The 25,334-nt window shown below is 42.0% G+C and overlaps 2 protein-coding genes across 6 annotated transcripts in view; one reads left to right on the top strand and one right to left on the bottom strand.

The window, feature by feature from the left end:
• The window catches only part of TP53BP1 (tumor protein p53 binding protein 1), a 49,116-nt gene extending 41,292 nt beyond the window's left edge, over positions 1–7,824 (top strand). For all 4 annotated transcript variants that reach the window (XM_083850192.1, XM_083850191.1, XM_083850189.1 and 1 more), the window contains 6 exons: positions 775–978; positions 1,553–1,765; positions 2,366–2,460; positions 5,693–5,892; positions 6,707–6,852; positions 7,476–7,824. In XM_083850192.1, coding sequence (XP_083706318.1) covers positions 775–978; positions 1,553–1,765; positions 2,366–2,460; positions 5,693–5,892; positions 6,707–6,852; positions 7,476–7,663 — 1,046 coding nt within the window. In that variant the 3' untranslated portion in view covers positions 7,664–7,824. The remainder of the gene's footprint in view (positions 1–774; positions 979–1,552; positions 1,766–2,365; positions 2,461–5,692; positions 5,893–6,706; positions 6,853–7,475) is intronic.
• Positions 7,825–7,970: 146 nt separating this feature from the next.
• TUBGCP4 (tubulin gamma complex component 4) lies at positions 7,971–23,683 on the bottom strand. 2 transcript variants are annotated; one of them, XM_083850247.1, is made up of 18 exons: positions 22,592–23,681; positions 22,392–22,520; positions 21,746–21,868; positions 21,185–21,238; positions 20,667–20,723; positions 19,989–20,068; positions 19,066–19,267; positions 16,326–16,491; positions 14,201–14,325; positions 13,506–13,556; positions 13,005–13,110; positions 12,542–12,649; positions 12,165–12,303; positions 11,545–11,722; positions 10,562–10,696; positions 9,271–9,387; positions 8,703–8,842; positions 7,971–8,412 (listed from the first exon to the last, which is right to left on the bottom strand). In XM_083850247.1, exons 1-18 carry the CDS (start codon positions 22,667–22,669, stop codon positions 8,400–8,402), a joined length of 2,001 nt encoding a protein of 666 aa, XP_083706373.1. In that variant the 5' UTR covers positions 22,670–23,681; the 3' UTR covers positions 7,971–8,399. The 2 variants fall into 2 exon arrangements, with proteins under 2 accessions (XP_083706373.1, XP_083706374.1); XM_083850248.1 differs by lacking the exons at positions 7,971–8,412; positions 8,703–8,842; positions 9,271–9,387 and adding an exon at positions 9,401–9,761 and having other exon boundaries at positions 22,592–23,683.
• Positions 23,684–25,334: the final 1,651 nt, after the last annotated feature.

Below are 25,334 nucleotides of genomic sequence, written 5' to 3'. Positions count from 1 at the left end.
CTTTCCTGTTGTGAATCAAGTGTTTGTGATTGTCGATCGTAGTGTTTTGTTGTCTATTGATCTGAAACAGAGCAAGCCCATTCCTCTGGCTATGGCCAGAGGACATATGTCTAATGGACAAAATCTTTAATGTAAAAAAAGGTGTTTTAAAACTGAAGGCAAGTGACCAGGTGGGTACAGATACGAAACTGAGCACAAAACAAAATCTGTCATGTTCCTTTGGTCTATACTCTATAATGAGATCTTTGAGACCCTTTTCCTGTTTTTATCTCTTGCTCAGAAACCTAGTGGTATTGACTGGCTTGTGGAGAGCAACCTGCTTCCAGGGTAGTGGTGTTTACTGTACTCAGTTACGCTTGGTAGGTGAGGTGGCTGCTGTCATATAAACTGTTCAGCTATGCTGGGTGGAAAAGAGACTGGAAGAGTACTGGGCTTGAGAAAAGAGACATGCAAGCGAGAATGGTTTTTTTGTTTGTTTTTGTTTTTTCCTCTCTGCTGTTTTGCTCTGTCTAAGGGTGGTAGTATGTACCTTCTAGATACTGTTGAGTGTAGCCATCTCTGGACAAATAGGTAGGGGTAGGTGACAGCAGGAGTCCAAGAAGCGTTCGGACAATGCTCTCAGATGCATGCTCTGATTTTTTTTTTTTTTAATTAATATTATTTTGGGGTGGTCTTTTGTGGACCCAGGAGTTGGACTCAGTGATCCTTGTGGGTCCCTTCCAACTCGAATATTCTATGAAAATCAGTTGTTAATCTCTGCATACTATATTACAGATAATCTTGTGGAGGGGAAACGGAAGCGACGTAGTAACCTTGGCTCTCCCAGCACTTCCAGCAGTAGCACAACTCCCACTCGTAAAGGGCTGGAGAGTCCACGCATCCCACCAGGTGTGCTGTCTGGTAAGAGGAAGCTTGTTGCTTCTGAAGAAGAGAGATCCCCAGCTAAACGTGGCCGCAAGTCAGCAACAATAAAGCCTGGTGAGAACATTGTTTTCTGTTCTTAAACTTTATCAGCCTTTTTTTTTTTCCCCCTCCTTGATATTTCTGTAATTGGTCTTTCCACTTCACACAAGCATCTTACTTACTTTTTGCTTATTTGCCCTGTAGGATTTGAGATAGATTATCCCTGGATGCATTCAGTAGCCAGAGATATTTTTAGCACAGTCTGAGTATTTATCTGACATGTTTTCAGTTCTGCCTTTTAGAAGTGTTCTTTACAGCATGTTGTTCTGACCTTAATGCCTCTCTTCTTTCTTACCTGTTTAGTCAGTCCTAATATGCCTTCACAGTTAATGCTGTGAAGGGTCCCTTTGTTTCAGGGTATTGACAAACTGTCAAACATTGTTCTATTAGTCACTAGGGTTTTGATTTGAAGATTCTTTGCAGCCATACGGGTAAAAGATGCCAACCTATCCTAGCGTAATCATAACGAAGTCTTGCCTTCCTTTCTTCTCCAGTAAAACAACTGAAATTGAACACATCCCAAATCATTCCACAGGTCTTTGTGTTGAACCTGACTTGTGAGACTCATGGTGCTTCCATCTCCCCACAGGGGCTGTGAGGGCAGGAGAGTTTGTGAGCACCTGTGAAGGTGTAGACACTGTAGATCCCCCAGTTCTGGAGGACCATCATGGACCATTGCCCCACAATAAGACACTCTTTTTGGGTTATGCCTTTCTTCTCACCATGGCAACACCCGGTGACAAATTGGTCAATCGCCAGAAGACATCAGATGGTCCTGCAGGGAGTAGTGAAGAAGAAGAAGGTGAGGCGAACCTTACCCATTACATTTCCAAGTGGAATGCTGTTGCTTTAGGAAAAGGGCTGGATTTTGTCTGATTAGGCATTGATGTGAGTGTTTTTCCCTTTTGCTTGTTAATCCTTTGCAGAAAGGAGCTAACTGTCAGTCTCTTAGAGAATTTACAACCTGAAATGTAGCAAACATCAGTGGTGATTATAAGGCTGTTCAGCAAGTTAAGAAAGGTATGACAGAAAGATAAGCAGACTCTGAATATATCACTAGTGTAATATAAGAAGGAAGGTTTTAAGAAAAGGGATAGTGCTGAGAAATATAGGACTTGAAAGCATGAATGGATTGCTGCAGTTTGCCTTCGCTAAAGTCATGTTTCATGCAGTGAACTGCGGCATGAAGAAAGCCACCAAGTGCTCACTTAGCTAATTAGGCCATCCTTGCGCTTCCTTCCCTGCTGTCCTTTTTTTGGACTCCTCTGAGGATTTTTGTAGATGTACTTGGGAGAAGGGGGAAGGGATCCCTTATTAGAATGGATGAGAGTTGTGAAGACTGAGGAGGGTATGGACACGGACAGGTTATACCCAAAAATTTAACCTTCTATTTCTGTTCTAGAATTTTTAGATATGACTCCATACAACAAACATTATATAGCACAACAGCTGCGAGCAGGAGCTGGCTATATCTTGGAAGACTTTAATGAAACCCAGGTAAGGACTTGTGTATTAGTTTAGGATGATAGTCACAGAATAATTGAGATTGGAAGGAATTTCTATAGATTGTCTAGTCCACTCCCCCTGCTCAAAACAGGATCAACTTGAGTAAGTTGCTCAGGACATTGTCCAGTTGGTTTTTGAGTATCTCTGAAGGTGGAGACTCCACAGCCTGACAGGGCAACTTATTGTAGTGTTTGACCACCCCCAATTAAAGAAAAAAAATCTTGTATTTAGGTTTGTATCTTCTTGTCCTTTTAGTGGATACCACGAAGCATAGTTTGGCTTCATCTTCTGTACACCCTCCTGTCAGTTATTAATATGCTCTGGTAAGACCACCTAAGCCATCTCCTCTTGAGCCAAATGCGCCCAGTTCTCTCAGCCTCTTCTTGTATATCAGATGCTCCAAATCTAGATCATCTTAATGGCTCTTGGCTGGGTCTGCTCGAGGTTGTCCATGTCTTTTCTTGTACTGTGGAACCTAGGACTGAATGCAGTTCTGCAGATGTGGTCTCACCAGTGCTGCATAGAGCAGCAGGATTACCAACCTTGACCTGCTTTAATGTTTTTCCTAACGCAGACAAGGATGCTGGTTGGCTTGCTGCAAAGACACTCTGCTGGCTCATATTCATCTTGTCTTCCACCAGAACCCCAGGTCCTGCTCTGCAAAGCTACTTTTCACTTGATCAGTCCCCAGCACGTACTAATAATGGAGTTACTCCTACCTGGGTGTGGTACTTAACATTTCCCTTTGTCAAATTTAATGAGATTCCTGTCAGGCCATTTTTCCAGCCTGTTGAGTCCCTCCTGAAGAGCAGCACCGTCTACAATGTTTTTCAGTAGAATGATGAAAAACTGAATTCTTTTAGGCAAGATAGATGGTGGGGAAGCTAAGCATCATTTACCCTTTTCCGTGCATACAAGTGTTTCTTCAGTGTCAGTGTTTGGCTTTGTAAAAGTAAGCTGAAGAGATGAACTGGATATACAGGAAGGCTCCTATAGAGCCATCTCCCCTTTTTTCATCTTCCTCTCTTTTGGTACTTCTGATGAATAACAGGTAAATTTACCATCAGTATATTAAGCACAGTTCTCATAGGAAAGAGCAACTTATACTTCCGATGTAATACAGTGCATTGTAATTTAATGGTAATAATTCTAGGGCATTTCCTGGGGGATTTGGGCAACTAGAGACAGTTCAGCATTTTTCAGTGTTGTCTCCGTGAGAAATGTTGCATAGTTTAAATAGGAGTCAAGTAAAATGGGATGTGCAGAATAGCTCCTGTTACAGTACGGTATGGGAGACAGAGCAGTTGAAACTGAAAAGCAACGGATTTACAACTGGTAAACTACTTATATGATGAAAAACAATTTTGTCAGAATCTGACCAGGCCTCAAGAATCAGATGAAAGTATTCCCTCCCATCTGAAGAATGATTAGTTAGTCAACAGCTAGCTTATATATGAGAAGACTTTGGATCTCTAATTTCAAACAGATCTAGGAGTGCACTTTTCTGAGTTGGCAACCTCAGTACTTGTGACAGGAAGTTACTTTCAAGATGCTTTAGGAATTTCCCAGGCTTGCTTGTTGTGGTGGTGTGATATACCCAGTTTATGTCTAGGAAACTGGAGTGTCCCATAAGGATGAGGGCAACTGATCCAGAAATCTCACCAAATTGCCTATAGAGTAGTTCATCTGTGCCATTGTCCTGGGTAGGTGGTCGATAGTAGAAACCCACAATGGCATCCTTGCTATCTGTCTCCTTAATTCTCATTCAGAGGCTCTCTATGGCATCATCCCCAATGGCAATGGCCATATAGTCTCATCTCTCCCTTACATACAGCAGAACACCTCTACCTCGCCTGTCCTGCCTATCCTTCCTGAACTTCTGATAGCCCTCCATCCCAGCACTCCAGCTGTGGGTCTTGTCCTGCCAAATCTCACTAATACCAGATACATCATAGCTCTGGGAAAGGGCAGAAGCTTCCAGCTTGTCTTGTTTGTTCTTCATACTGCTTGCATTGGTATACAAGCATATCAGATGTGCTCTCTGGAGCAGCACAGATGCTCCTGTTAGCCTTGCCGCCATGAGACAGTGCTACACCCACCATCCATTGGCTTAACTTCAGTGCTCCTAATGGTATCCCCCTCCTGCACTGATCCTAGTTCAAAGCCCTCTCAATCAGTCTCACTAGGCTATGGGCCAAGAAACATTTCCCTCAACAAGACAGGTGGGTCCCACCAGGCCCCAGCAAACCTCTATTCTTGAAGACTCTTCCATGATTATAAATCCCAAAATTCTTGCAGAGGCACTAGTCTTGGAGCCAAGCATTGATGACCTGGACTTACCTTTCTTTTCCCGTCTTTCCCTGTTATTACGGGAAGATTGAGGAAAACATGATCTGTGCTCCTGAGTCCTTTAGTTTTCTCCCCAGGACCCTGAAGTCCCTCTTGATAGACCTCAGGCTTCCTGTTGCTGTGTTGTTGGTACCCACTTGAAAAAGGAGAGGGTAATAGTCTGAAGGCTGTATTATGCTCAGACGCTTCCTAGTAGCATCCCTGAAGCCCTGTGGAGGCAGCAAACTTCTTTGTGAAGGAGGGATCTGGTATGCAGATGGATCAGATTAGATAATATGTGAAATACGTAGGCGTGAATAATGTGGGCACACCTGTATCGAAGCTTTGTATGATGTAGTGATGATGAAATTACAAGTAATGATGGCTCCCAGAACAAGTCTTTTCCTGTAGTTTTATGTGGAGAACATAAAATAGCAGGCAAAGCCAGAACAACATTGTGCAGACTTTGAGGAAGATGGTAGGGTTTTTTTTATTATATACATACTTTTTCTCAAGTCAGAAAATAAGGTTCCATTTTTTAATAAAAAAGGTAAACTGTTCTTGGAGCACATTGCCCGAAGACGCAGTCTTCTCTACTGACTTAGAGTAACAATTTAAATGATGAATCTCCTCCTTTATCTGAAGCGGCAGACAGAGTTATACAAAATTTACTAGGTAGTTTTTGCCTGTACTACATAGCTTGGAATAGGTGATTATTATAGGTACTTCTGATCTCAGAATCTGTTTATCTAATTTGCTTTTCTCACAATACAGCTGTGAAAGCAGGGTTTTGATTGTTTTCTTCCTTAGTGTTCAGCAGTAAGATAACTTCAACAGCTCTTTTTTTCCAAGCACTTTGTCTCCAGTTTACATGTCTTTTCTATCTCCCCTGAAGTGTAATGCAGCATATCAGTGTCTTTTAATTGCGGACCAACACTGTCGAACTCGGAAATACTTACTGTGCCTTGCCAGAGGAATCCCTTGTGTGTCTCATATCTGGGTCCATGATAGCTGTCATGCTAACCAGCTTCAAAATTACCGGAATTACCTTTTGCCAGCTGGTTATAGCCTCCAGGAGCAAAAATTGCTAGAATGGTAAGTGCCATAAGTAATAACCACGATCTGAGTGCACAGGCTGAGGATTTAAGTAAGGAGAGAGAAGCGTTATGCTTGGGAGGCTCTCGAATACTGCAGGTTCTGAAGGTGTCCCTAGTACTGCTCCCCACGTTTTCCCTTCCAGATAGAAACAGCATTTCCACCTCTTTCCTTAGATTTACCTCTAATGCCAAGGTGGCTGCCATGTGCACAAAAAAGTCTCCTGGGAAGAAAGATTTCAGTCTCCTCTTAAGGAAGATGGAATCGGGCAAGATTTCCCACGCACTTGGCTGACCTCTCTAATTGCTCAGAAATGGATAAAGGAGAGCTGGCACATTTTGAAGTCAGGTTCTGTATTTTCTGTAGAATTTAATCCAGAAGGTCTGTTCTAAGAGAACAGTTGTCAGGTCAAACTTCTCAGGTAAGGCGAGGAACAGACAAAAGCAGTTTTCAAATCCCTGTAGGCTTTTGGGCAGGAGACTGATGCCATCTTGCTCAGCCCTGTCAAAGTGGAGGTGTTTTGGACATGCACAGGAAAGGTGATTCAGGATCAAGGAGGAAGCTAGCCCAACTCTGAATTTAGGCTGCCGTGGACATTGCCAGTGTGGTCTAGCTCTGGTTTTATTACCTATAAATAGAGAATTGTTCCAGGTGTTTTGGGGTGGTGGTAAGAGGGCAGGTCACTGTATACAAGATATTCAGAAAACTAATATGAAAGCCAGTAAGGTGACAAGGGGAAGTAGATAATGGTCTTCAAATAAAATCTCAGATTATCAGGTATTTGTAGCAATCTGCAATTACCTTTCTTCCACAGGCACCCCCGAGAAAATCCATTTCATAACCTGAAGGTTCTCCTGGTGTCAGACCAGCAGCAGAACTTCCTGGATCTGTGGTCTGAAATCCTTATGACAGGGGGAGCAACATCGGTTAGACAGCATTATTCAAATGCTCACAACAAAGGTACTCAATGGCTTTCTCAGGCCTAGTAGTTGGGAATCCTGTGCCACTGTGGTCTCTAGTATGGTCTTAAAACCTTTAGGATGGCTTGCAAGGATGTCTATAAAAGAAGGCAAAATGCTGACACTAGCTGTCTGCTTGATTGAGATCTACCTTCCAGTGAAAAGATATGCTGCAGCAATTCAGGATACAAACCATCAGCCTCCAGCTTATGTTAAAAGGGGAAACTTAGTCAAGAATTGCTCCTGGGCCTTCCCCAGGCCACTAAAATTGAGTTTCCATGTCCTTCTGAATTCCTGTGTACATACCCAACTGTCTTTTCCTCTCCATATGGGATGTAGGCCTTAGTAAATGCAGCCGCAGGTCAGGACTCATAGTTATCTACTCCTGCCTGTAATCTTGGCTACTAGTTTTCTGTTAATTTCTGTCTGGACTAGAGCAAATGTACCTGCAAGGTCAGATTTGCTATAAAGCATGTCTTCTAACAAAGAGAATTCATGGGCTAGGAATGAGAGAGACTGGGTGGTAGAGAAATCCATAGCAGTGAAACACACTGATCTGCTGCTGAAAGGAAAGATCCTTTTTCTTTTATTTAGCCTGACCGATGCCTCTTTCCTCCTGTGCAGATATTGCTTTGGGTGTTTATGATGTGGTGGTGACTGACTTTTCCTGCCCAGCTGTTGTCTTGAAGTGTGCAGAAGCATTACGTCTGCCTGTTGTCTCGCAGGAGTGGGTGATCCAGAGCCTTATTTCTGGGGAGAGAGTAGGCTACAACAAGCATCCGAAATATAAACATGACTATGTCCCCCACTAAACTAAAACTTTGCCCTGCTGTCCCACTGTTGTGCAGACTTGTTTTAATCAGATTTTAAATGTTTGTGTAATTGGACAGTGTGCATGGATTACTGTATATAGTTTTATCTGCTGAACTTTTATCATAAAATAAATGTTCAATCTCTTGTGGTAGCTACTGGATCTCCTGTTCTATCTGGATTTATGTGCCTTGCTCAGCTGAGGGAAATTCTTAAAATCCATTCCTTCTATCCTCTCAATTTACCTCAAATTGCTATTGCAGTTGTTTCATTTACAGAGAAGTATGTATTTGATTAGCAGACACTGTCTCCTGTAAGTCAGTTTATTGCACAAGTGGAAGTTCTGAAGACAGACAAAACTTCAGTCATAGTTGAAAACAACAGACTACTTCCTCCATATTCCAGCTTGCAAAGGATCATAGCCCAGCTCCAGTTAAGATACTGCAATTCTGACATCGTAATTCTTGTTTTTTCTCCGCTTTCAGAAGAAGCACAGACTGCCTCCCTAGAAGCATTTATGAGTAGATGCAGAGCTGCAGAAAGTATGGTTTTACTAGTTCAGCGTAAAGGAAAAAGCTTTCTGCACTCAATAGGCAATTGTACAGAATTGGCAGGAAGTGCCACTTAAACAGTGGTTCATCAGGCAAGCACCAACTACAAGGAAAAAATTCCAAGAGCACAAGAGGCATCACCGCTTGCCTTGCTGTTGGTCACAGTCTGAAGAAAAGGTCTGGGTGTTCAAACTCCAAAACTGCAAGAGAAGGATACTGTATTAGCTACATTGAAAGGAGCTCCCTCTACCAACTCACATCACCATTTTTCAGCCAACATTAAATAGCAGGTAAAATTCTGCAGGGGAAAAAGCACATGAAAACTGGAAGTCAAATCATTCTGGCTCTCTTACTTTTCTGTCATAGTATTACAAATGCTTTGCTTCTAATAATTATGGCTTAAATGATAAAAATCACTTACGATCATTTAGATCACTTTGTTTCAGGTGTCTCGTAATAATTCTGTGAGCACCCCTGAAGATACTCCTACCTGCCCAAGGTTCCTCCAGCCTGGGTGTAGTATTTGTTATAATCCAAGCGTAGTAGCAGCTGAGCTAGGTCAGAGTTTATCTGGTGGTTTCGAACACTAGAGAGAATCTTGAAGAGCAGTGATGACTGACGACTGAATCCCTACAAATTACAGGAAGTCATTTCAAGGCATGCTGAGGAAAGCTCTTTGTCCTGCCTAAACATTTAACAGCCTGAAGAAGAAAATCACTGCAGAAGAACTGATGCTTGCGGTCCACTATAAGGTAAGTTGTCAGCCACAAGAATTATTAGGTGTTGGGTATCCAAAAGGAGGGGGAAAGGTACAATCTGATGCACACCTCCTTTCTATTCAGTAGAGTGATTTCTGCGTAACTGCCCACATTCTTCCCCTCTGTGCATATGTAGTTTTTCTACCCAGGAGTTATTGATTAATTAAAGTTACTGCACTCATACAGAAAGTCTCATCTCGGCTTAACAGCTGTAGAACCAAAGTAAGTTTAAAGCCAAGATGACTATTTAGCCAGATATTTGCATGGGAGATAAACACGTACATATAAATATAGATTCACCTTCACCAGAATACTGAGTTGTGCAGCTCCCCGCTCATCTAATGGGCCCAGATTCTGACTCACCAGAGAACAAAAACTATGACAAAGATCTAGAATTTCATTTAAGCAGTGGAAAACCTGCATGGGATAAGAAGTACAAGACAGCAGTTAAATGCAGCTCAGCCCCAGAGAACATTTTTATTATCTAAGAAGTTGCAGCATTCATAACTTAAGATGTTACTAATACCGTGTTTTTAAACGATCAGTAAGGAAGATGATAAAGCAGCTGTAGCATTGTAAGGCCTTTTTCCCTAATGAAATAGGACTTGCACAACCTTCTACATCATCTCCCCTCGTCCTCTACCCCCAAAACAACCACATTTTGCAGACATCACTGGGGAAACAGTCGTTGGCATCAGTCTACCAGCCATCAACGTAGGCCCAGAAGTTGATCGTTGGTTATCCTATCCAACCATCAGGCCACCACTGCAGCTTCAAGGTTGAGACTAAGACTAAAGAACAGCAAGAGATGTAGTTCAAGGGCTTAGTTCCACTGCTCGCTAAACTTGGAATGTCTTATACCAATTGGGCAAGGTAATTTGCATTCAAGAATGTTAAGAAAAAGCCTAAATGCCTCACATGCATGACTACTGGAACATTTATAAGTTCCAGACTGGAAAATTTAGTATGTTACCACTTCAAAGACTGAGCAAAATAATGAAAGAGACAAGACCCAGGGTATCACGGAGTCTCATTGGCACCAACCAGCTTTCTAGATGTTTTCTGTAAGGCTACATATTTAATAAAAATAGAAGCAACATTTTAATATACTTTTGACTAGAATAACAATATAAGAACATCCTTGAAGTCTACTGTGGAACATCTGAAGTAGTTTTATCCTCCTAAAGTTTGAGACATGGAATTTTTTTTCCCTAGCTAATGCATTTCTGTATGAGTCCCTCAGGAATACAGCTCCCAGCACTATGCTAATTGGTACCTCTTTGATGAAATTGCCTGTGAGAAAAATACAGCAACATTTTTTGTTTTTCAAGTTAAGGCAAATTGATCACCAGAATAACCTGGATTTAAAAACTGCCAGGAATGTAGCATCCACTCCCACCAACTGTAACTTAAGCGATCTTAATTCACTTATCTTTTCTAGTTTATACCTGCTTTATTCTTAGAACTGCAGTCTATACTCTGCAGGAGATTACCAGTGATCTGTTTTTTGAAGAGATTGTCTGATCTGTTTGCAAAGCTACTTCCTGGGGCAATTGGAGAACTCGTTGAAAAAAAATGAAGAACTACTTACAGGCTTTAGGAGGATGAAAGACTGAGCCAACAGATTACTTAAGAAATGGTCATGAGCCAGTCTAATACTCTCAAAATCTCGTGTGGCATTTATCTGCTGGAGAAGCTGTGAGAACTGAGATTCCAGTACATCCACCTGATGGATATGTAAAAAAAATAAATCTCATTAGTATCCTCCTTTATGAGGAATAAGGAGGACCTCAGACCAGCTAAAAGTTTTAATTCAGAAACTTACTCTCCCTATTGCTACCCTTAGATTAAGAGGCTGAGCATCACCTTCTCTCTGCCCCCTGAATGGAGACTTATATACAACAATAGTAACAATAATATAAGGGGGGAAAAATAGATGCTTAAGTATTACCTAAATAGAAAAGAAATTGGTCGCTTTCTTTAAGATTAACTAGTAAAAAAATGTACAGCTAATGTGTAAACAGGTATTTGTCGTCATTTCTGAATTTTACACTGGGAGATGCTATCCGGAGGCTCAGGGCAAAGGCTGCAGTGCAACAGCTCAGCCAAGTTACTGTAGACTCTAGAAAGTCGAATCCCCTCAGTTCAGCTATTGTTGCTATTGAGTCTCACAAAATTATGCTGCTACTAACTACTGTTTAGATTTGAAACGTCTCTTTTTAACTTCAAAAGGTCAAGAGTACAGCTTCTTTCAATTCTTAGATAAAAATGAACTTAAATTAGAGCTCAGTTAACAGGGCAAGGGAAGAAGACAGGATGGTACCTTAATGATGCAACTTCAGGGATGAGTGGGGCCTCTCACAAATGCTTAGTAGCACTTGAGAGCCATAACATTTGCATTTCTATTAACACTCAAAAACTCTACTGATTCAAACAACCAAAAAACCTATAATTGTAGCACTGAATCTGGAAACTCAGAGATAAGTTTTAGCTTAGGACTTCAGTGCTCCCACCATGAATTTCTGCCAGTTCCTGATTAACTGATACGGGTTTAATATTCTGTATAATCCTGACCTGCAGGTAATACTGAAGATTGTCCACAAGGAAAGCCATGTGGTCCCTCAGACGCCACTTGATGGCATCAGTTCTGTTAGATTTCAGGTGTTTGCGTTGCATCTGGAGAGCCCAGCAGTGTTGTAGCTCAGCCTGGACCCGTCGCACGCTTAGCAGATATTTGAACACAACATTGTACCTACAGTCAAAAAATATGAAGTTGTTGAAGATGGAACTCTTCCTTGGGTACAGGTACTGGAGAAGGTAACAGTGCAAGACTGGAAGAAGAAATGGGATGCGATTGTTTGCCAATAGGGTAGAGCAGGAAATGGCCCATGTCAGAATAACAGGTTTCTACTTGTATTGGTTATTGACCTAAAAAGTACAAAGTAATTTCACCATAAGCAGAGAAAAGCAGTTAAAGTTTGACAGATCTATTTTGTTGACAGATCTGCCAGGATCTTACTGTCACTAGTAACAAGTGTACCTTCAATATGACTAAGTGGAAAGAGTAATTTTAAGTTTCAGGGAGCAAGCTACAGTGTTACAGATCTACCTTTTTCTCAGGAGAAGGGGGAAAAAATGAGTGTCTGAGATCAGGGAACCTACAGACATAGACAAAGACCACACCTAGTACTCACTTCTCCAAAACAGCAGGAGTAAAGAGAATGTGCAGTGGCCACTGAACTTTGTAAGAAAGGCCCAGAGCTGCCCAGCCAGATGCAGGGGCTTCACGTGGAGATAACTCCCGGGTAGGCCCTTCACGAGCTTGAGGAGTATCTGAAAACAAAATATGGTACTGAATTAAGTCTTCTTCTCCATCAAGGCAGCCCACAGAAGGACGAAAAGGGGAGAGAACCGAATGAGAAGAGCAAAAGCAAGCTAGGCCATCATGGAGGGCTGTGAAGGGAACAGATTTAATAATTTTTTTTAAACTCCAAAGAAGGGTAATTAATAGAGTTGAAAACAAGATCGTCATATTTCTTCTTAACTCATTACTAAAAATGCAAGTAGATACCTTTATGCTCCTTTCCATGATACTCAATGGTCAAGTGAAGCAGGGGGAGAAGGTTGTCATCATCTAACAGTACCTTATGAGCAGACTGCTGAAATGCAACATTGACATCTGACAGAGATAGAGAGCACAGTTATCAAATACTCATGATGTTGCAGCTAGTGCTAATTTTGCATTCATTCATTATTTATGCAGGGACATAAAAGACAACAGTGATGCACTATTTCTACTCTTTTCATTTAGTTCCACTCAGAGATATGGAGAGAAACCTGCCATCTGAAAGTTTCTAAAAGATGTTTTTTTTTGCCCTCTCTGTGGGACAATTTAATTCAGAAGTTCTGCTCTTTCAAAGCTAATGAAGACATTTAGAGGATAAGATGGGGAGCTCTTCTGTATTGGACATAGCTAACCATCTGCCTACCATACCATAGAGAGGATAGTTTGTACGTGAATAAGCAGCACTCACCATGTTCAGTTACAGCCGTAGGTGGTGTTTTTAACATGTGCTGTGCAGTGTCAATGAAAGCCTGAAACAGCTCACCTCTTCCCAAAAGATAAAAGTCTTTTATAATCTGTGGAGATAAGTTTTTATATATAAGCATATCAAAAACCTAACAGAAATACTAGGTGTCCTAACTGATAACAATTTTATTATTAGACAACTTCTGCCATTTCAAAACAGCTGGAGAGCTCTGAAAGTCAGCCACTGCCCAAAAGGTTTACAATGCCTTGCTTCAAGATGCAAACCACAAAACCACATAAACATAACCCTCTAACTCTGACCAAGTTCTATCACTGCACTCATTCCTGAGATCTGGAAAATGAAAATAGCTTTACGTAAAAGAAGAAAATGCAAAGCCTAAGACGGTAAAGAATTTACTGGGGGAACAGCCATTAAAAAACAAAAAGAACCCGACACCACTAGTTTTAAGCTGCTTTAGCAAGAACAAGCTAGCAGTGGTATTACCTTCAGTTGTCCAAGTAAATCAGATTCCTCCACCATCAGTTTCCAAAGATGCTAGCGAAGAAACAAACAAGTCAACAAACAAAACACAAGAAACCTCTTCTCAGATTTATCTAAACCCATTAAATAAGATCAGTAGCTGTCTTAAAATACTTTTGATGCATACAAAAAAGCACCCATATAAAATACAAGAGCACACTAAAACTCCTGTGAGGTCAAACCATGCTGCTAATTAGAACACTGCTGATGCATAACAGCAAAAAACATGAAGCCTCATGTCAAAAAATAAGCAAAGTCTTATGAATTCATTCCCATCCTAGTTATATTCTCACTTATCCAGTTTTTGGTATTTTTCCAAATTAAAAAAAAAAAGCACCAATGCAAAGCATTTGTCAAAGTAAAAGGCCAACTGTTACATCAAAAGCATGGTATGAAGTTACAAAGTCTTCACAAGTGAAACAACCATTACATACAAATTCCCTGCTTTTCTCCATGCAAATGACTGGTATTTGTTAGTGTACTTTTATCATTAGAATTTGGAGTAACACAACACTCTGAGCCCCATAGGAACCTGAAAGCTACCTGCAGCCTCCGTGCTCCTGTTTAATCACCGATTGTAAAGTTCTTCCCTTCTTCTGGTCATTCACAAAACTCAAAAGCTCCCCAGCCTGTATAGTTATCCGTCCTAGGATCCTTACCTCAGCAACAGTGCTCCGTATCCAGTCAACCACCGATTCAAAGTCCACCAAACTAAAGAGTGGTTGCTGCTTGAGTCGGTGTAGTTCTGCTGCAAAAGTGTCCTCCTGGTTTTTTAGGATGGAGCCTGTGCAAGAAAAGTGTTTTGGACAATACTAAGGAATACCATTTGGAAAATTGCAGACCCCTTCCAGTACAGTTCAGAAAGCACTCTCTTATGTCTGAGAAGAGGAATGGGAACTTGGGGAGGCCTCAAAGTACAAGGTTAGTACTGCAAGTACCATTACAGTACAGACACTTGATGTGACAGTGCTCTAGTATCAGAGTAGAAAAACAAGATTCAGAGAGCAGAAAAAGAAGGAAAAGATTTTCTACACAAACAAACAGCCCTTTTTCTAGGATTGAGCTGTGTTGTTGAACCCACAACTTTTCTGCCGTGTTAATCAGTTGGTTTGGTTCTCCACATACCCTGTCCCTTTCAATTTTATCCTACTGCTTGGACTTGGGGATTTATTATTATTTTTAAAACCACTCTTCTTCCTACCTCTCTGAACGCAAAAAAACAGTCCGATTCAATTGGTCCTTTGTTCTTTGCAATATCGTTAAAGTCACTTAAGTATTTTTGTACACAGAAGTTAGAGACTCCACATCAGTCCTTCCCACTTAATGTAGTATATTTCCAAAACCATCTTCCAGTGTAAACTTATCAGTCTCTCAAAGAAAATCACTAGCTGCAATTGTCTTTGTTTTGCTGTCTTTGAGGCTCCATCTTGATCATTTTCTTCCCCAGCCACTTCTAGGACCATCTTGTAATGAATCTCTCCTATTCATGGCTGGATTCTAATCATAGAACCACAGAATCATTAAGGTTGGAAAAGACCTCCAAGATCATCTGGTCCAACCATTCCCCTACCACCAATATCACCCACTAAATGAAGTCCCTAAGCATCACTCCAACCTTTCCTTAAATGCCCCCCAGGGACAGTGACTCCACCAACCTCCCTGGGCAACCCATTCCAATGCCTGACCACTCTTTCTGAGAAGAAATTTCTCCTAATTTCAAACCTGAGCCTCCCCTGGCGCAACTTGAGGCCGTTCCCTCTTGTCCTATCGCTAGTTATCTGCGAGAAGAGGCCAACCCCCAGCCCCCAACAGCTTCCTTTCAGGTAGTTGTAGAAAGCAGTAAGGTCTCCCCTGAGCCTCCTCTTCTCCAGACTTTCTCCAGTTCCCTCAGCCACTCCTCATAGGACTTGTGTTCCAGGCCTTTCACCAGCTTTGTAGCTTTGTAGCTGTTCTCTGGACACGCTTCAGGTCCTCAATGCCTTTCTTGTAGTGAGGGGCCCAAAACTGAACACAATACTCAAGGTGCGGCCTCACCAGAGCCGAGGACAGCAGGACAATCGCCTCCCTGGCCCTGCTGACTGCACTATTCCTGATACAAGCCAGCATGCCATTGGCCTTCTTGGCCACCTGGGCACACTGCTGGCTCATGTTCAGGTGAGCGTTGACCAACGTCCCCACATCCTTTTCCTCTGCACAGCTTTCCAGCCACTCTGCCCCAAGCCTGTAGCGCTGTATTGGGTTGTTGTGACCAAAGTGCAGGACCTGGCACTTTGCCGTGTTGAACCTCATTCCATTGGCCTCTGCCCATCGATCCAACCTGTCCAGGTCCCTCTGGAGGGCCTTCCTACCCTCTGGCAGACCATGGAATCATAGAATCTTTTCCAACCCTAATGATTCTATGATTCTTTGACACATCCTGCAACATACATACTCAGAGCCAGATGTGCTCCTGTGCCTGTCAGCACCCTTCAGGGACAGGGATACAAACTGAAAAGGCAACATGACACTTACAATAGCTTTATTTATTCAGAGTAAAACACATGGTGACCTGTTGCTGGAAACTTGGAACCGATGTTTGGAGAGTGTTTTTTATTCATTCTGTTCTTACATCCTTCCCAAGCACTTTGATGCAGAACACTGGGACCACTGCTCTGACCTACATACTTTCTGAAGAATATCAGCTGATCATCAGCAACTGTTAAGGAATTCATTCATACAACATTTTGGAAGATACTCATCAGTCATTCACAGGTGAACAAAGAAAACAAGAAAGAGGTTTCTTACCTTTTCTGGTCAGGTTAACATTTTGATTCTCAAACATCTGTACAGATTCTCCTACAAACAAGATTTTCTCAGCAACCCGCACAGGAATGTATGATGGCAGCATTTCCACTCGCAAAGAAAACTGTTTTAAAGATGGAGCTAACATGTTCTCCTCCTCAATCAAGCGCTGTCAGAGACCCCAGGGAAAAGATAAAGGGCACAAGGAAAAAGAAACAAAAGGTTGAGAAAACCAGGCTTAAAATTTTTGAAAAATAAACAGAGCACATTAAAAGCAACCAGAAAAGTAGCAGATCTGGTCTGCCTAATTTCAATAAGGCTGTAAACTTCTTTCTACTTCTGGCATACTAGCAGATCTCCCTACAGAAGATGTTGTTTTCATCGGAAAGGGGGGTGGTGGGAAAAAATGAAGTGCAGCCTTTGTTGAACAGCAGTAAATTGGCTCTCCCAAAGGATAATGCCACAACAGCAAAAGGAATTATTCTTGTAAGTGCATCACATTAGGTTTTTGCTGCCATAAAAATGTTAATTAGCATTAGCAAAAATAATCCTCCTCTATCCCTATTCCTATGTTTTAGCACAACTCGAACATTTGTGGTACAGATGCACAAACACAAATACCTCCACTAGTGAATAGACAGCTTAAGGATCTGAAGGCTTGTATATATGAATTTTCTCAGTTACTTCCTCCAAAACGTTTTTCAAAGGCACAGTATGTTATTAACTTCCTTCTGAAGGTATAAGTAAATATTAGAACTCCAAGTAGAGATGCTATATTTTCTTTCAGAGAAGCAATTATAGCAATACTGATTATTTCATTTGGTTTTCTTGTTATTGGAGGATTAGGTTGATTAGACCATAATCAAAAAACACTATTTTACCAAATTTTTGAGAACGTTTGTTTTGGGAATGAATTCTTCATTTTAATAGGAGAGTTCAGTATGAGTTTGTATATAGATGTTAACAGCTTGGCAATTCTTAAGATTCTTCTGACACTTTTAGATGAGGAAATACCCAATAATTTTGATTTGGTCTATCCCATCAGCACCAAAGGTTTCTTATTTTACTATGTGACAGCAGAACAGCCAACATCAATAGTCAGTAATACTGAACAAGAGATTTAGTTAGGCTGTCTTGTTATCTTCTTGATGTGCCAACGTTTGCCACCAGGGATCTAGAAGACTTACCAATTTTCACATAGATCATACATCCAATACAGTAAAAGGACTGATTTTCTGTCGTCTTTTGAAGTTTTTCCTTGTTTTTGGCTGCGTATAGTCTTTCCTCAGCAAAGACTGTTTATACAAGGCACTTAATAATTATGCAAGGCAGGTTGTAATGGGGATGAATCTTTTATGCATTCACAGCTGGAGTTACATGCAACAAACTAACATCATTGGTGCCCATTAAATGTTTTCTCACGGTAAACTAGAAAATGTGAATTTACAGAGTGGTTCCTCACTAGCACCTGATGTGAAAAATATTCAGATGCACAAAGCGTGGAAGATCACTCCATTGGGAAAGCTGCTTTGCACAAGAGCAATTTAACGGTATGCCATCTATATGAGGAGTTAACGCATTTCACCAGTATTCTGGCAGGCTGCCCCCTTGCTTAACTTAGCACCCTGGACATGTTCTTAGCAGTCTCTAGACTATTCCTTAGCAACTTTTTCCCCAGTAGTGTCAATGGCATTACCCTGTTAAGTAACATTTGCACTCTGATTTGCACCAATGGCTGTGCAAAATAGGTACCTGAGCTAGCTACCACTAGAAAGGGTGCAAATCAACTCAACACCAAAGCTTCTTATACTCTTTCCCCTGCAGTTGTTCATGCTATCATCTATGTCCAGGTTGAGAAAAGCAAAGAGTTGACTAAGGAATCAGAAAAGAGTCGAGCAGGGTGAGTACCACACTTGAAATTACTTGACACCAGTGTCTACACAGATTCTGTCAATATGGCTTTCTGCCTCAAGATTATCCAGTTATGCCCACCAATGTGTCTCTCTTCTTTATGCCTACCTGCAACCTATGACAATATTCTGTTGATTTGCCATCCTACCAGGTGTGGTGGTTTCACCCTGATGGGCAGCTAAATTCCACCACACCGACTCTCACTCCCCTCCTAATAGGTAGAGGGGGAAAAAAAAATTAAAACAGGCACACAGGTTGAGATAAGGACAATTTAATTAAGGGGAAAAAAAAGGGAAAAAAAAAAAAGAAAGGCTACACTGAAGCAAAGACAGAGAAAACAATTATTTTTAACATCCCATCATCAAGCAATGTTTGGCCATGTCTTGTAAAACAGGGCCTCAATACGCGTCACAGTTTTTCGGGAGGACAGATGTTTTCCTAACAAGACTCCCCCCGCCCCCCTTCTCCTTCCCCTTCCTCAGCTTTTATTGCAAAGCGTGAAGTCATATGGTATGGAATATGCCTTTGGTCAGTTTAGGTCATCTGCCCTGGCAATGTCTCCTCCCCACACCCCTTGCCCACCCCCAGCCTACTGGCTTTGAGGGGGTTGGAGAAAGTGTTGATGCTGTGCCAGCACTGTTTAGCAATTGCCAAAACACTGGTGTAATATCAATGCTGCTTTGTGGACAAAGTGAACTGCATCTATGCCAGACCCAGTACACCAGGTCTCAATAATGACCAGTCCAGCATAGTTTGCACTGAAACAAGATAATACATTTCCTCTTTAGTTACCTAAGGAACAAAGGTGCCAAGCCATGACTTGCAGCCTTACCAAGTCCTGCAGCTCTCGTAGCTGTTTTCCTGTAAGTCCCCCAATTCCTAGGTCATCATCATCATCTTCAGGTTGGCCAGGGACATTTCCAGTAGAGGGGCCCTGTTTGATAAAGAACTCTTCATGTTGGTCTAGTAGCAATCCATGTAGCATCCAGGCAGATAGCTGCTTATACATGACTCCATGACACACAGCCAGAATCCTGAGATCAAGAGAAATAAGACAGTGGGTTTCCGCATGCAGTAATCAAAACCTCAATGTACCTCATTCTGGTAAGTCCAGTTAGTTAAATATCTAACACGGATTTTTTTTTTTAAATCAGAGAAGGATGAACTGATCACTCAAAAAACCAAAGCAGCAAATATATCCTGTGAATATGTGGCTTCTGTAGAGAGAAATACTTGATTGCCATAAGTATAAGGAAGTTTGCAGTGGCTTCCCAGTTTTGCTGTTTCTACTCAATTACTATTTCAGCATGAACACTGAAAAGAATTATCCTTTAAGAGCCAATGGCCTGACTTTCTCACCAAAGACAGAAAAACATAGCAACATCCACCCAGTGAAATGTATCTTCCTGAAGGATGGAAAAAAAGAGTAATAGGTCTGCTACATGGAAAACATTTCATGTAGACTTCAAAAGAAGAAAAAACATAGGATCTGAACTTTCCTCAGCCCTAAGTGATACCTCAGTAAGATACCCAAAAATAGAAAGTATGGAGAAAGCCTTAATTCCTGCTTAATTCCTTAATGAACCTGCTTTAGATAGGTAACGGGGACTGTGACAATTTGCCCTGCATGCTACTATTTCTAGATCATGCAGGCTTGTTTTGAGAAGTATTATCTGCTTTTACAAGAAAGATAACACACTGACACTAACTCCAGTTACTACTTAAGAATTAAATAGTTTTATTGCATCTACGTACTTTTCAAGAGCACTGCGAACAGGAGGCAACCCCCCACAGCTATGTTTGTGGACGGTTTCCAATATCTGACATCCATGAATCTGCAGAAAGAAAAAGCATTTAGACTAGGTCTATTATTTGGATCTGTACTAAACTTTTCAAATGATTAAAACACTACACTTCCAGCTAACAAGAAAAAGTGCACAAATCTGACGGAAAGAGATGAAACACACTCTATACAGTGAAAAAAGAGGTGATGACCTTTGTGAGCCTATGTGAGGCTGCACACCCAAGTTTTTTCTCAAAAGTTTCCCTTAACAAAAACTAAGCGTCTCTGGACACTGAAAACATTAGCCTCCGCCTTTTTTTTTTTTTTTTTTTTTTTTAAACTCAGGTGAGGGTGGGAGAGAAAACAGGCTCAGAAAAGAAGAAAGTCCAATTAGCAGCATCTTGTGTTTTGAAATATGCTGTAATTAGAAAATCTGTCCAAGATCTTACTAGTAATGAAACAGAAAAGAGAGTTAAATCGAGTGTAAATGGATTTGTGAAACGTTCAATACTTAGAGTAGTACTAGGAATGGGGCACCCATTACTGAAACAAATTCTTTCCTAGCATTCAGTTGTGGTGTGAGGTCAGAAGATACTTTATCAGCTAAAGAAGAAACTTGTTAAGAGAGACTGGGTACAATCTTACTGTACCTTCTGAGTCTTGATCTGTTCCACCACGACCATTACAGATGGGAAGAGTAACTGAAACTGCAGAACAAGGAACAAAATGTTGAATTAGTTTGCTATGCAAGAGAGAGAGAAATTATGATTGGGTAAGTGCGGACAGCAGCTGATTACACTAATTTAACCAAGCCATCATCATGCTTTCCCCACAAATTGGAAACCATTCTGTGACCTGAAAATCACTGGAAAGAATACATTCCCTCACCTGGATCAAGATGCACTAAATTACTGTATTCCAGCTGCAGTTCAAACTAAGCACAAGCAGCGAGGAATACGCAAGGGTAAAAGTGAGAAACCTAAGATATGTGTTAAAGTGCAAGTAATCCTCTAAACATGATCAGGGGACTACAAATTTGGAGGCATTAAAGCGAAATGACATGACATGAAAGAATATACTTTGTTTATCCCACCCATGTTCTCATTAGACGTATCACAGAGCAGAAAGAGTAACCGAAGAATACTACGTGTTTATTAATATGACATACCTGGTCCAAGGAATAATTAACGTGTGAGATGGAAAGATGTGGGTCAGCCAAAAACTGTAAGAACAAGGCAATTAATGAAAAATTAAAATAAGTTATGGATAAGTAAAAAAGCAGGTTTGATTATATATTCCGTACCCTTAGTTCTCACAGCTTCCCCCCCCCATCTTTTTGGCGTCATGTCCCATTTAGGCTGTAACTTTTAATGAAACCACTGCACAATGACTGTACACAAGGTGTAACAGCTACAAAGCCACCAAGGATTTAATCAGAACCTTCACAACTGAAAACAGAAGTCACAATAGTCTGAGACAGCAATGGGCTCTGAGGCTGTTGAGGCACTTACTGAACTGTACATAAAGGGGACTGACTACTTATTAGAATGAACAGTCATTTATAATGGCACCTCACAGGAATAATTTGGAAGCCATTCCTAAAGGGGAAAGAAAACTATCTTGTCGCCTCTTTAACTACTACCACATAGCCCATTAATTGCAGAAATGACAAGTTTCCACAATCTGTCAGCAGCAGGACAGCCTCTTGTTCCAACTCTCTCTTCTTTACCTCTTGTTCAAGGTCAAGTAGTGCTTGTCGATATGGCTGCAGTACTGAATCAAGACCTGTGCAGAATGCTCGCAAATAAATCCCATGTAATCCACCCTGGTTTTGCTGAGATACATGATGGTCCTAAAAGCAAACAATAAAATCTACATCAGCTCCACAGTGCAGGTCTAAAGAGTAATGGAATTTCTCTGCAGCGTTACACCAGCATCCAACGATCACAACATCTTGAAATGCACCTTAACCCCCCAGAAAGTGCCCGGAAAAGAAACAGCAGAGTTTCATTTAGCTCTTCTGTGTATGCACGCAAGGGCTGCGAATGGTTATCCACATACGCGTACCCACTGGTAACTCCAGTGCTTATTCGTACACCACAAACCCTGGTGAATCTGCAGTGATCACGAATTACCACATCATGTTTCCCCAGGACTGAGATTTTTACATTCAGTCCACCTTTCAACATTGGTTGTTCCGGACCCTCCTTCACTTTCACCACACGGAGCCTTCTGGAGCCCTGTTCGAGAAAGCCCGTTCGTTGGAACTAGTGCAGAACGGTGCCGCTGCACATCCGTGCCCGGAGCGGTTTGGGCGGACCGGCACCCGCTCAGCTCTGCCCCGCCCCGGGAAAACCGCGGCGAGGCGGCCTCACCTGCTGCTGTACGTGCCCAGTGTACTGCTCCACGAATTCGGCGAAGCGGATGTAGTCGGTGCCGAGACGGCAGAGCCGGTTCAGGACGCTCGTCTCGCTGGGGTGCAAGAAGGGCAGTTCCTGGGACACCTGCGGGGAATGACAGCGATGAGGGCGGGCGGGCGGGCCGCAGGGGGGGGCCGGGCCGGGCCCTGCCGTACCTGCAGGCCGCCGCGCTTGCTCCAGGTGAAGGCCGCCCCCGGGTAGCCGCTCAGCGCCAGCAGCAGCTCGTGGATCATCCTGCCGCGCGCCGCCGCGCAGCCTGCCGGGAGAGGCACAAGGGCTGCCGGGAAGGGTGCGTCTGCGCCGCGGCCTCCGGAGGGCCCGCGGGAGAGGCGGAGGCTGCCGGAGGCTGCCGGAGGCCTTCCGCGGCCCGTTGACAGGGTGCGCTCCGCGGGCGGCTCCCCGCCGGGCACGGGAAATAACGGGAGGATGGGCGAGCGCGCCGGCTTTCCGGAAGAGTCACCGGGAGCAGCTGACGAGGCCGGGCTAGTCCGGTCCCCTCCTCTCCGTTTCTGGGGCGCTTTGCCGTGGCCGCAGGAGGATGGTTGAGTAACTCGGGTGGTTGTGATGGCAAGTGTTGATCCAGAAGGTCCCTTCGAGGACAGCAGCAAGCTCGCAACCTTCTAGGTTGTTTTTGCATCTTTGTTTTTGGCATTTCTTATCAAATTTCTTTATTGTTTTCTTAGGATGCGTGTCATTGTTCTATCCGTGTTAGTTTGACCTTGGTCTCACCTAATATACGTTGGTCTCACCTCGAGTACTGTGTACAGTTGTGGGCATCACAATATAAGAAGGGCATAAAACTATTGGTGTCCACAGGTGGGCAACAGAGATGGCGAAGGGTTTAGAGAGGAAGATGTGTGAGGAGTGGCTGAGGTCACTTGGTTTCCTCAACTTAGAGAAGAAGAAACTTGAGGGGCAACCTCATTGCTTTTCTTTCTGTGCATTTTTACTGGTTATGTGTTCATTCAGGAGAAAGTAGTGTTAAGCATAACGTTTATTATTTGGAACAGATACATAACTTTACTGTCCAAATGTGTTTGCTTTGTGATCAGCTTGTTGTAGTGTGCTCTTTTGTGTAGGAGAAAGTTCTTGTGTTATGTTCCTACAGGGAAGAAAAATGTCCTAGTACATAGCCTCACTTTCTAAATAAAATTTGTCTCTTAATACCCTCTCTGACGTGTATGCATTTATTTTCCTATAGCTATCTTTGCGTGTATATTGGGAGCTCCAACAGTATTGTACTATTGTGTATCAATATAATAAAACTATTCTCTTTATATTGACAAAGCTTCTGTTGTCTGAACAAAGACTGTGGAATTTGGCTAGGCATTTGTTCCTCATTGACATAAATATCACAGTGTGCAGTTGTGCCAGGAAAACTACGTGATACTCCTGCTTTTAAGAAGCCATATTTGAGGTTTAGCGCTGTTAGCTTCAATCTTGCGGTGCTGAAATCAGTCACAGTCCTTCCCGTATTCGTTAGAGGCTTTGGTTCAATCCATGCTTCTGACTCAAAGTTCTGTGCTAACAGGTGGCTTATGACTAATACTAAATTGAATTATGATTGTTAACTGATTGTAAAGCTAATTATGCTATAGTCAGGTTATATAGAGTTAAATACGTAGAGAGTGATGGCTCAATATTTGACCCCAGAATGCTTTACCTGTAAATGCCAAATACGTAGCTTAGTGGTATACTGTATATTGCTAATAACATGATGCTTTTATTTATGTAAATACTTACTAGTTTAATCTGAGAGCTCTTGAATCTAAACATAATAGTCTTCTGAAGCCAGAAATCAAGGTTATAGTAGCATTCCATCACAAAAAGTGAGACTGTCAGGTGTCTTTCTTGAGAACAAGGCAGAAATAAACGATGTAACATTTATTAAAGCAGAGGGAACATTTGTTTATTGCAGTTAGGGGTGGGGGGAAGCTAATTTTTTAGAGTTACTGATTTGTTGGAAGTGAGTCGTGCTAAAGGTAAAACTAGAATTAATTATGAAAGCAATTTAAATGGAGATATGGTAGCTTTTCTGTCATTGGAATTTCTTATTTGATGGTGAGAGTTACGGGTTTGATAGAGAGTATTGGTAAGGTACTGTGGCCAGTTTGCAGAATAGGTCAGACCAGATGTCTCATTGGGTCATTGCTTTACAATCTGTAAATGGGTGGCCCATCCCCACTCATTTGCGTTCAGCTAAATATAGTAGTCTGGTTAGGACTTAAATTACCTTATTGGTTCTCAAAGTGCCTTTGTAGGTAGGCTACATGAGAACAAGTACAGAAAAAACAGCATTAAAAGGAGTTAAAAAAGCAAAAGAGGGGGAGGATATCTGTGCCACAGACAAAATGAATTTTGAATTGCACAGTGTTGTTTTCTTTTCTCCAGGTAGCTGTGGGGCTTCCCTGGACCTTACAGATGCTTCAAGTGAAAGAAATTGTACCTGGTGCTTGGAAACAAGTACACAGTGTTTGCAGTTCAGCAAGTGTTTTTGCCAGCTTGCCCATGTTGCACTGTCACAGGGAAAAGGAGAGGTTTTCATGATGGTTATTCAGTGGAGAGATTGCTCACGTTCCTCCAAAGAGGAAGTGCTCCTCTGCTATTTCATCAGCCTGTGGCTGTGTCTTAGCTGCATGTCATGACTATAGCAGGACTGGGCAGGATTAGGGCTCCTCCTTGTCTGTTGCTTGTTCTTAGGCTTCCCTGAGGAGTCCTGCAGACAGTGTGCATACAGGGCTGTGTGCCAGGCAGCTGCTGGCTGTATACATGCATTTTGTGTGTATATATACACACGTGCACACTAAGTGTGTGTGTGTGTGTATATATATATATATATAACACATATGCATGTGTGTTTAAAACATATACAGGGTCATTTGAGGCAATTCTATCAGA

The sequence above is a fragment of the Anser anser genome (assembly GCF_964211835.1).
Source record: "Anser anser genome assembly, chromosome: 10".
NCBI classification, from domain to species: Eukaryota; Metazoa; Chordata; class Aves; order Anseriformes; family Anatidae; genus Anser; species Anser anser.
This window is presented reverse-complemented; position numbering and strand designations above follow the sequence as displayed.

What these genes read in the sequence shown, in the direction of transcription:
- TUBGCP4 (XM_083850247.1), bottom strand. Translation starts at nt 22,669, where the DNA reads ATGATCCACGAGCTGCTGCTGGCGCTGAGCGGCTACCCGGGGGCGGCC. An exon ending in TACTTGACCTTGAACAAGAG is followed by an intron (nt 21,239 to 21,745) that starts GTAAAGAAGAGA and finishes TTGTTCTTACAG; the next exon opens with TTTTTGGCTGACCCACATCT. An exon ending in TTAATTATTCCTTGGACCAG is followed by an intron (nt 20,724 to 21,184) that starts GTATGTCATATT and finishes CTTGTTCTGCAG; the next exon opens with TTTCAGTTACTCTTCCCATC.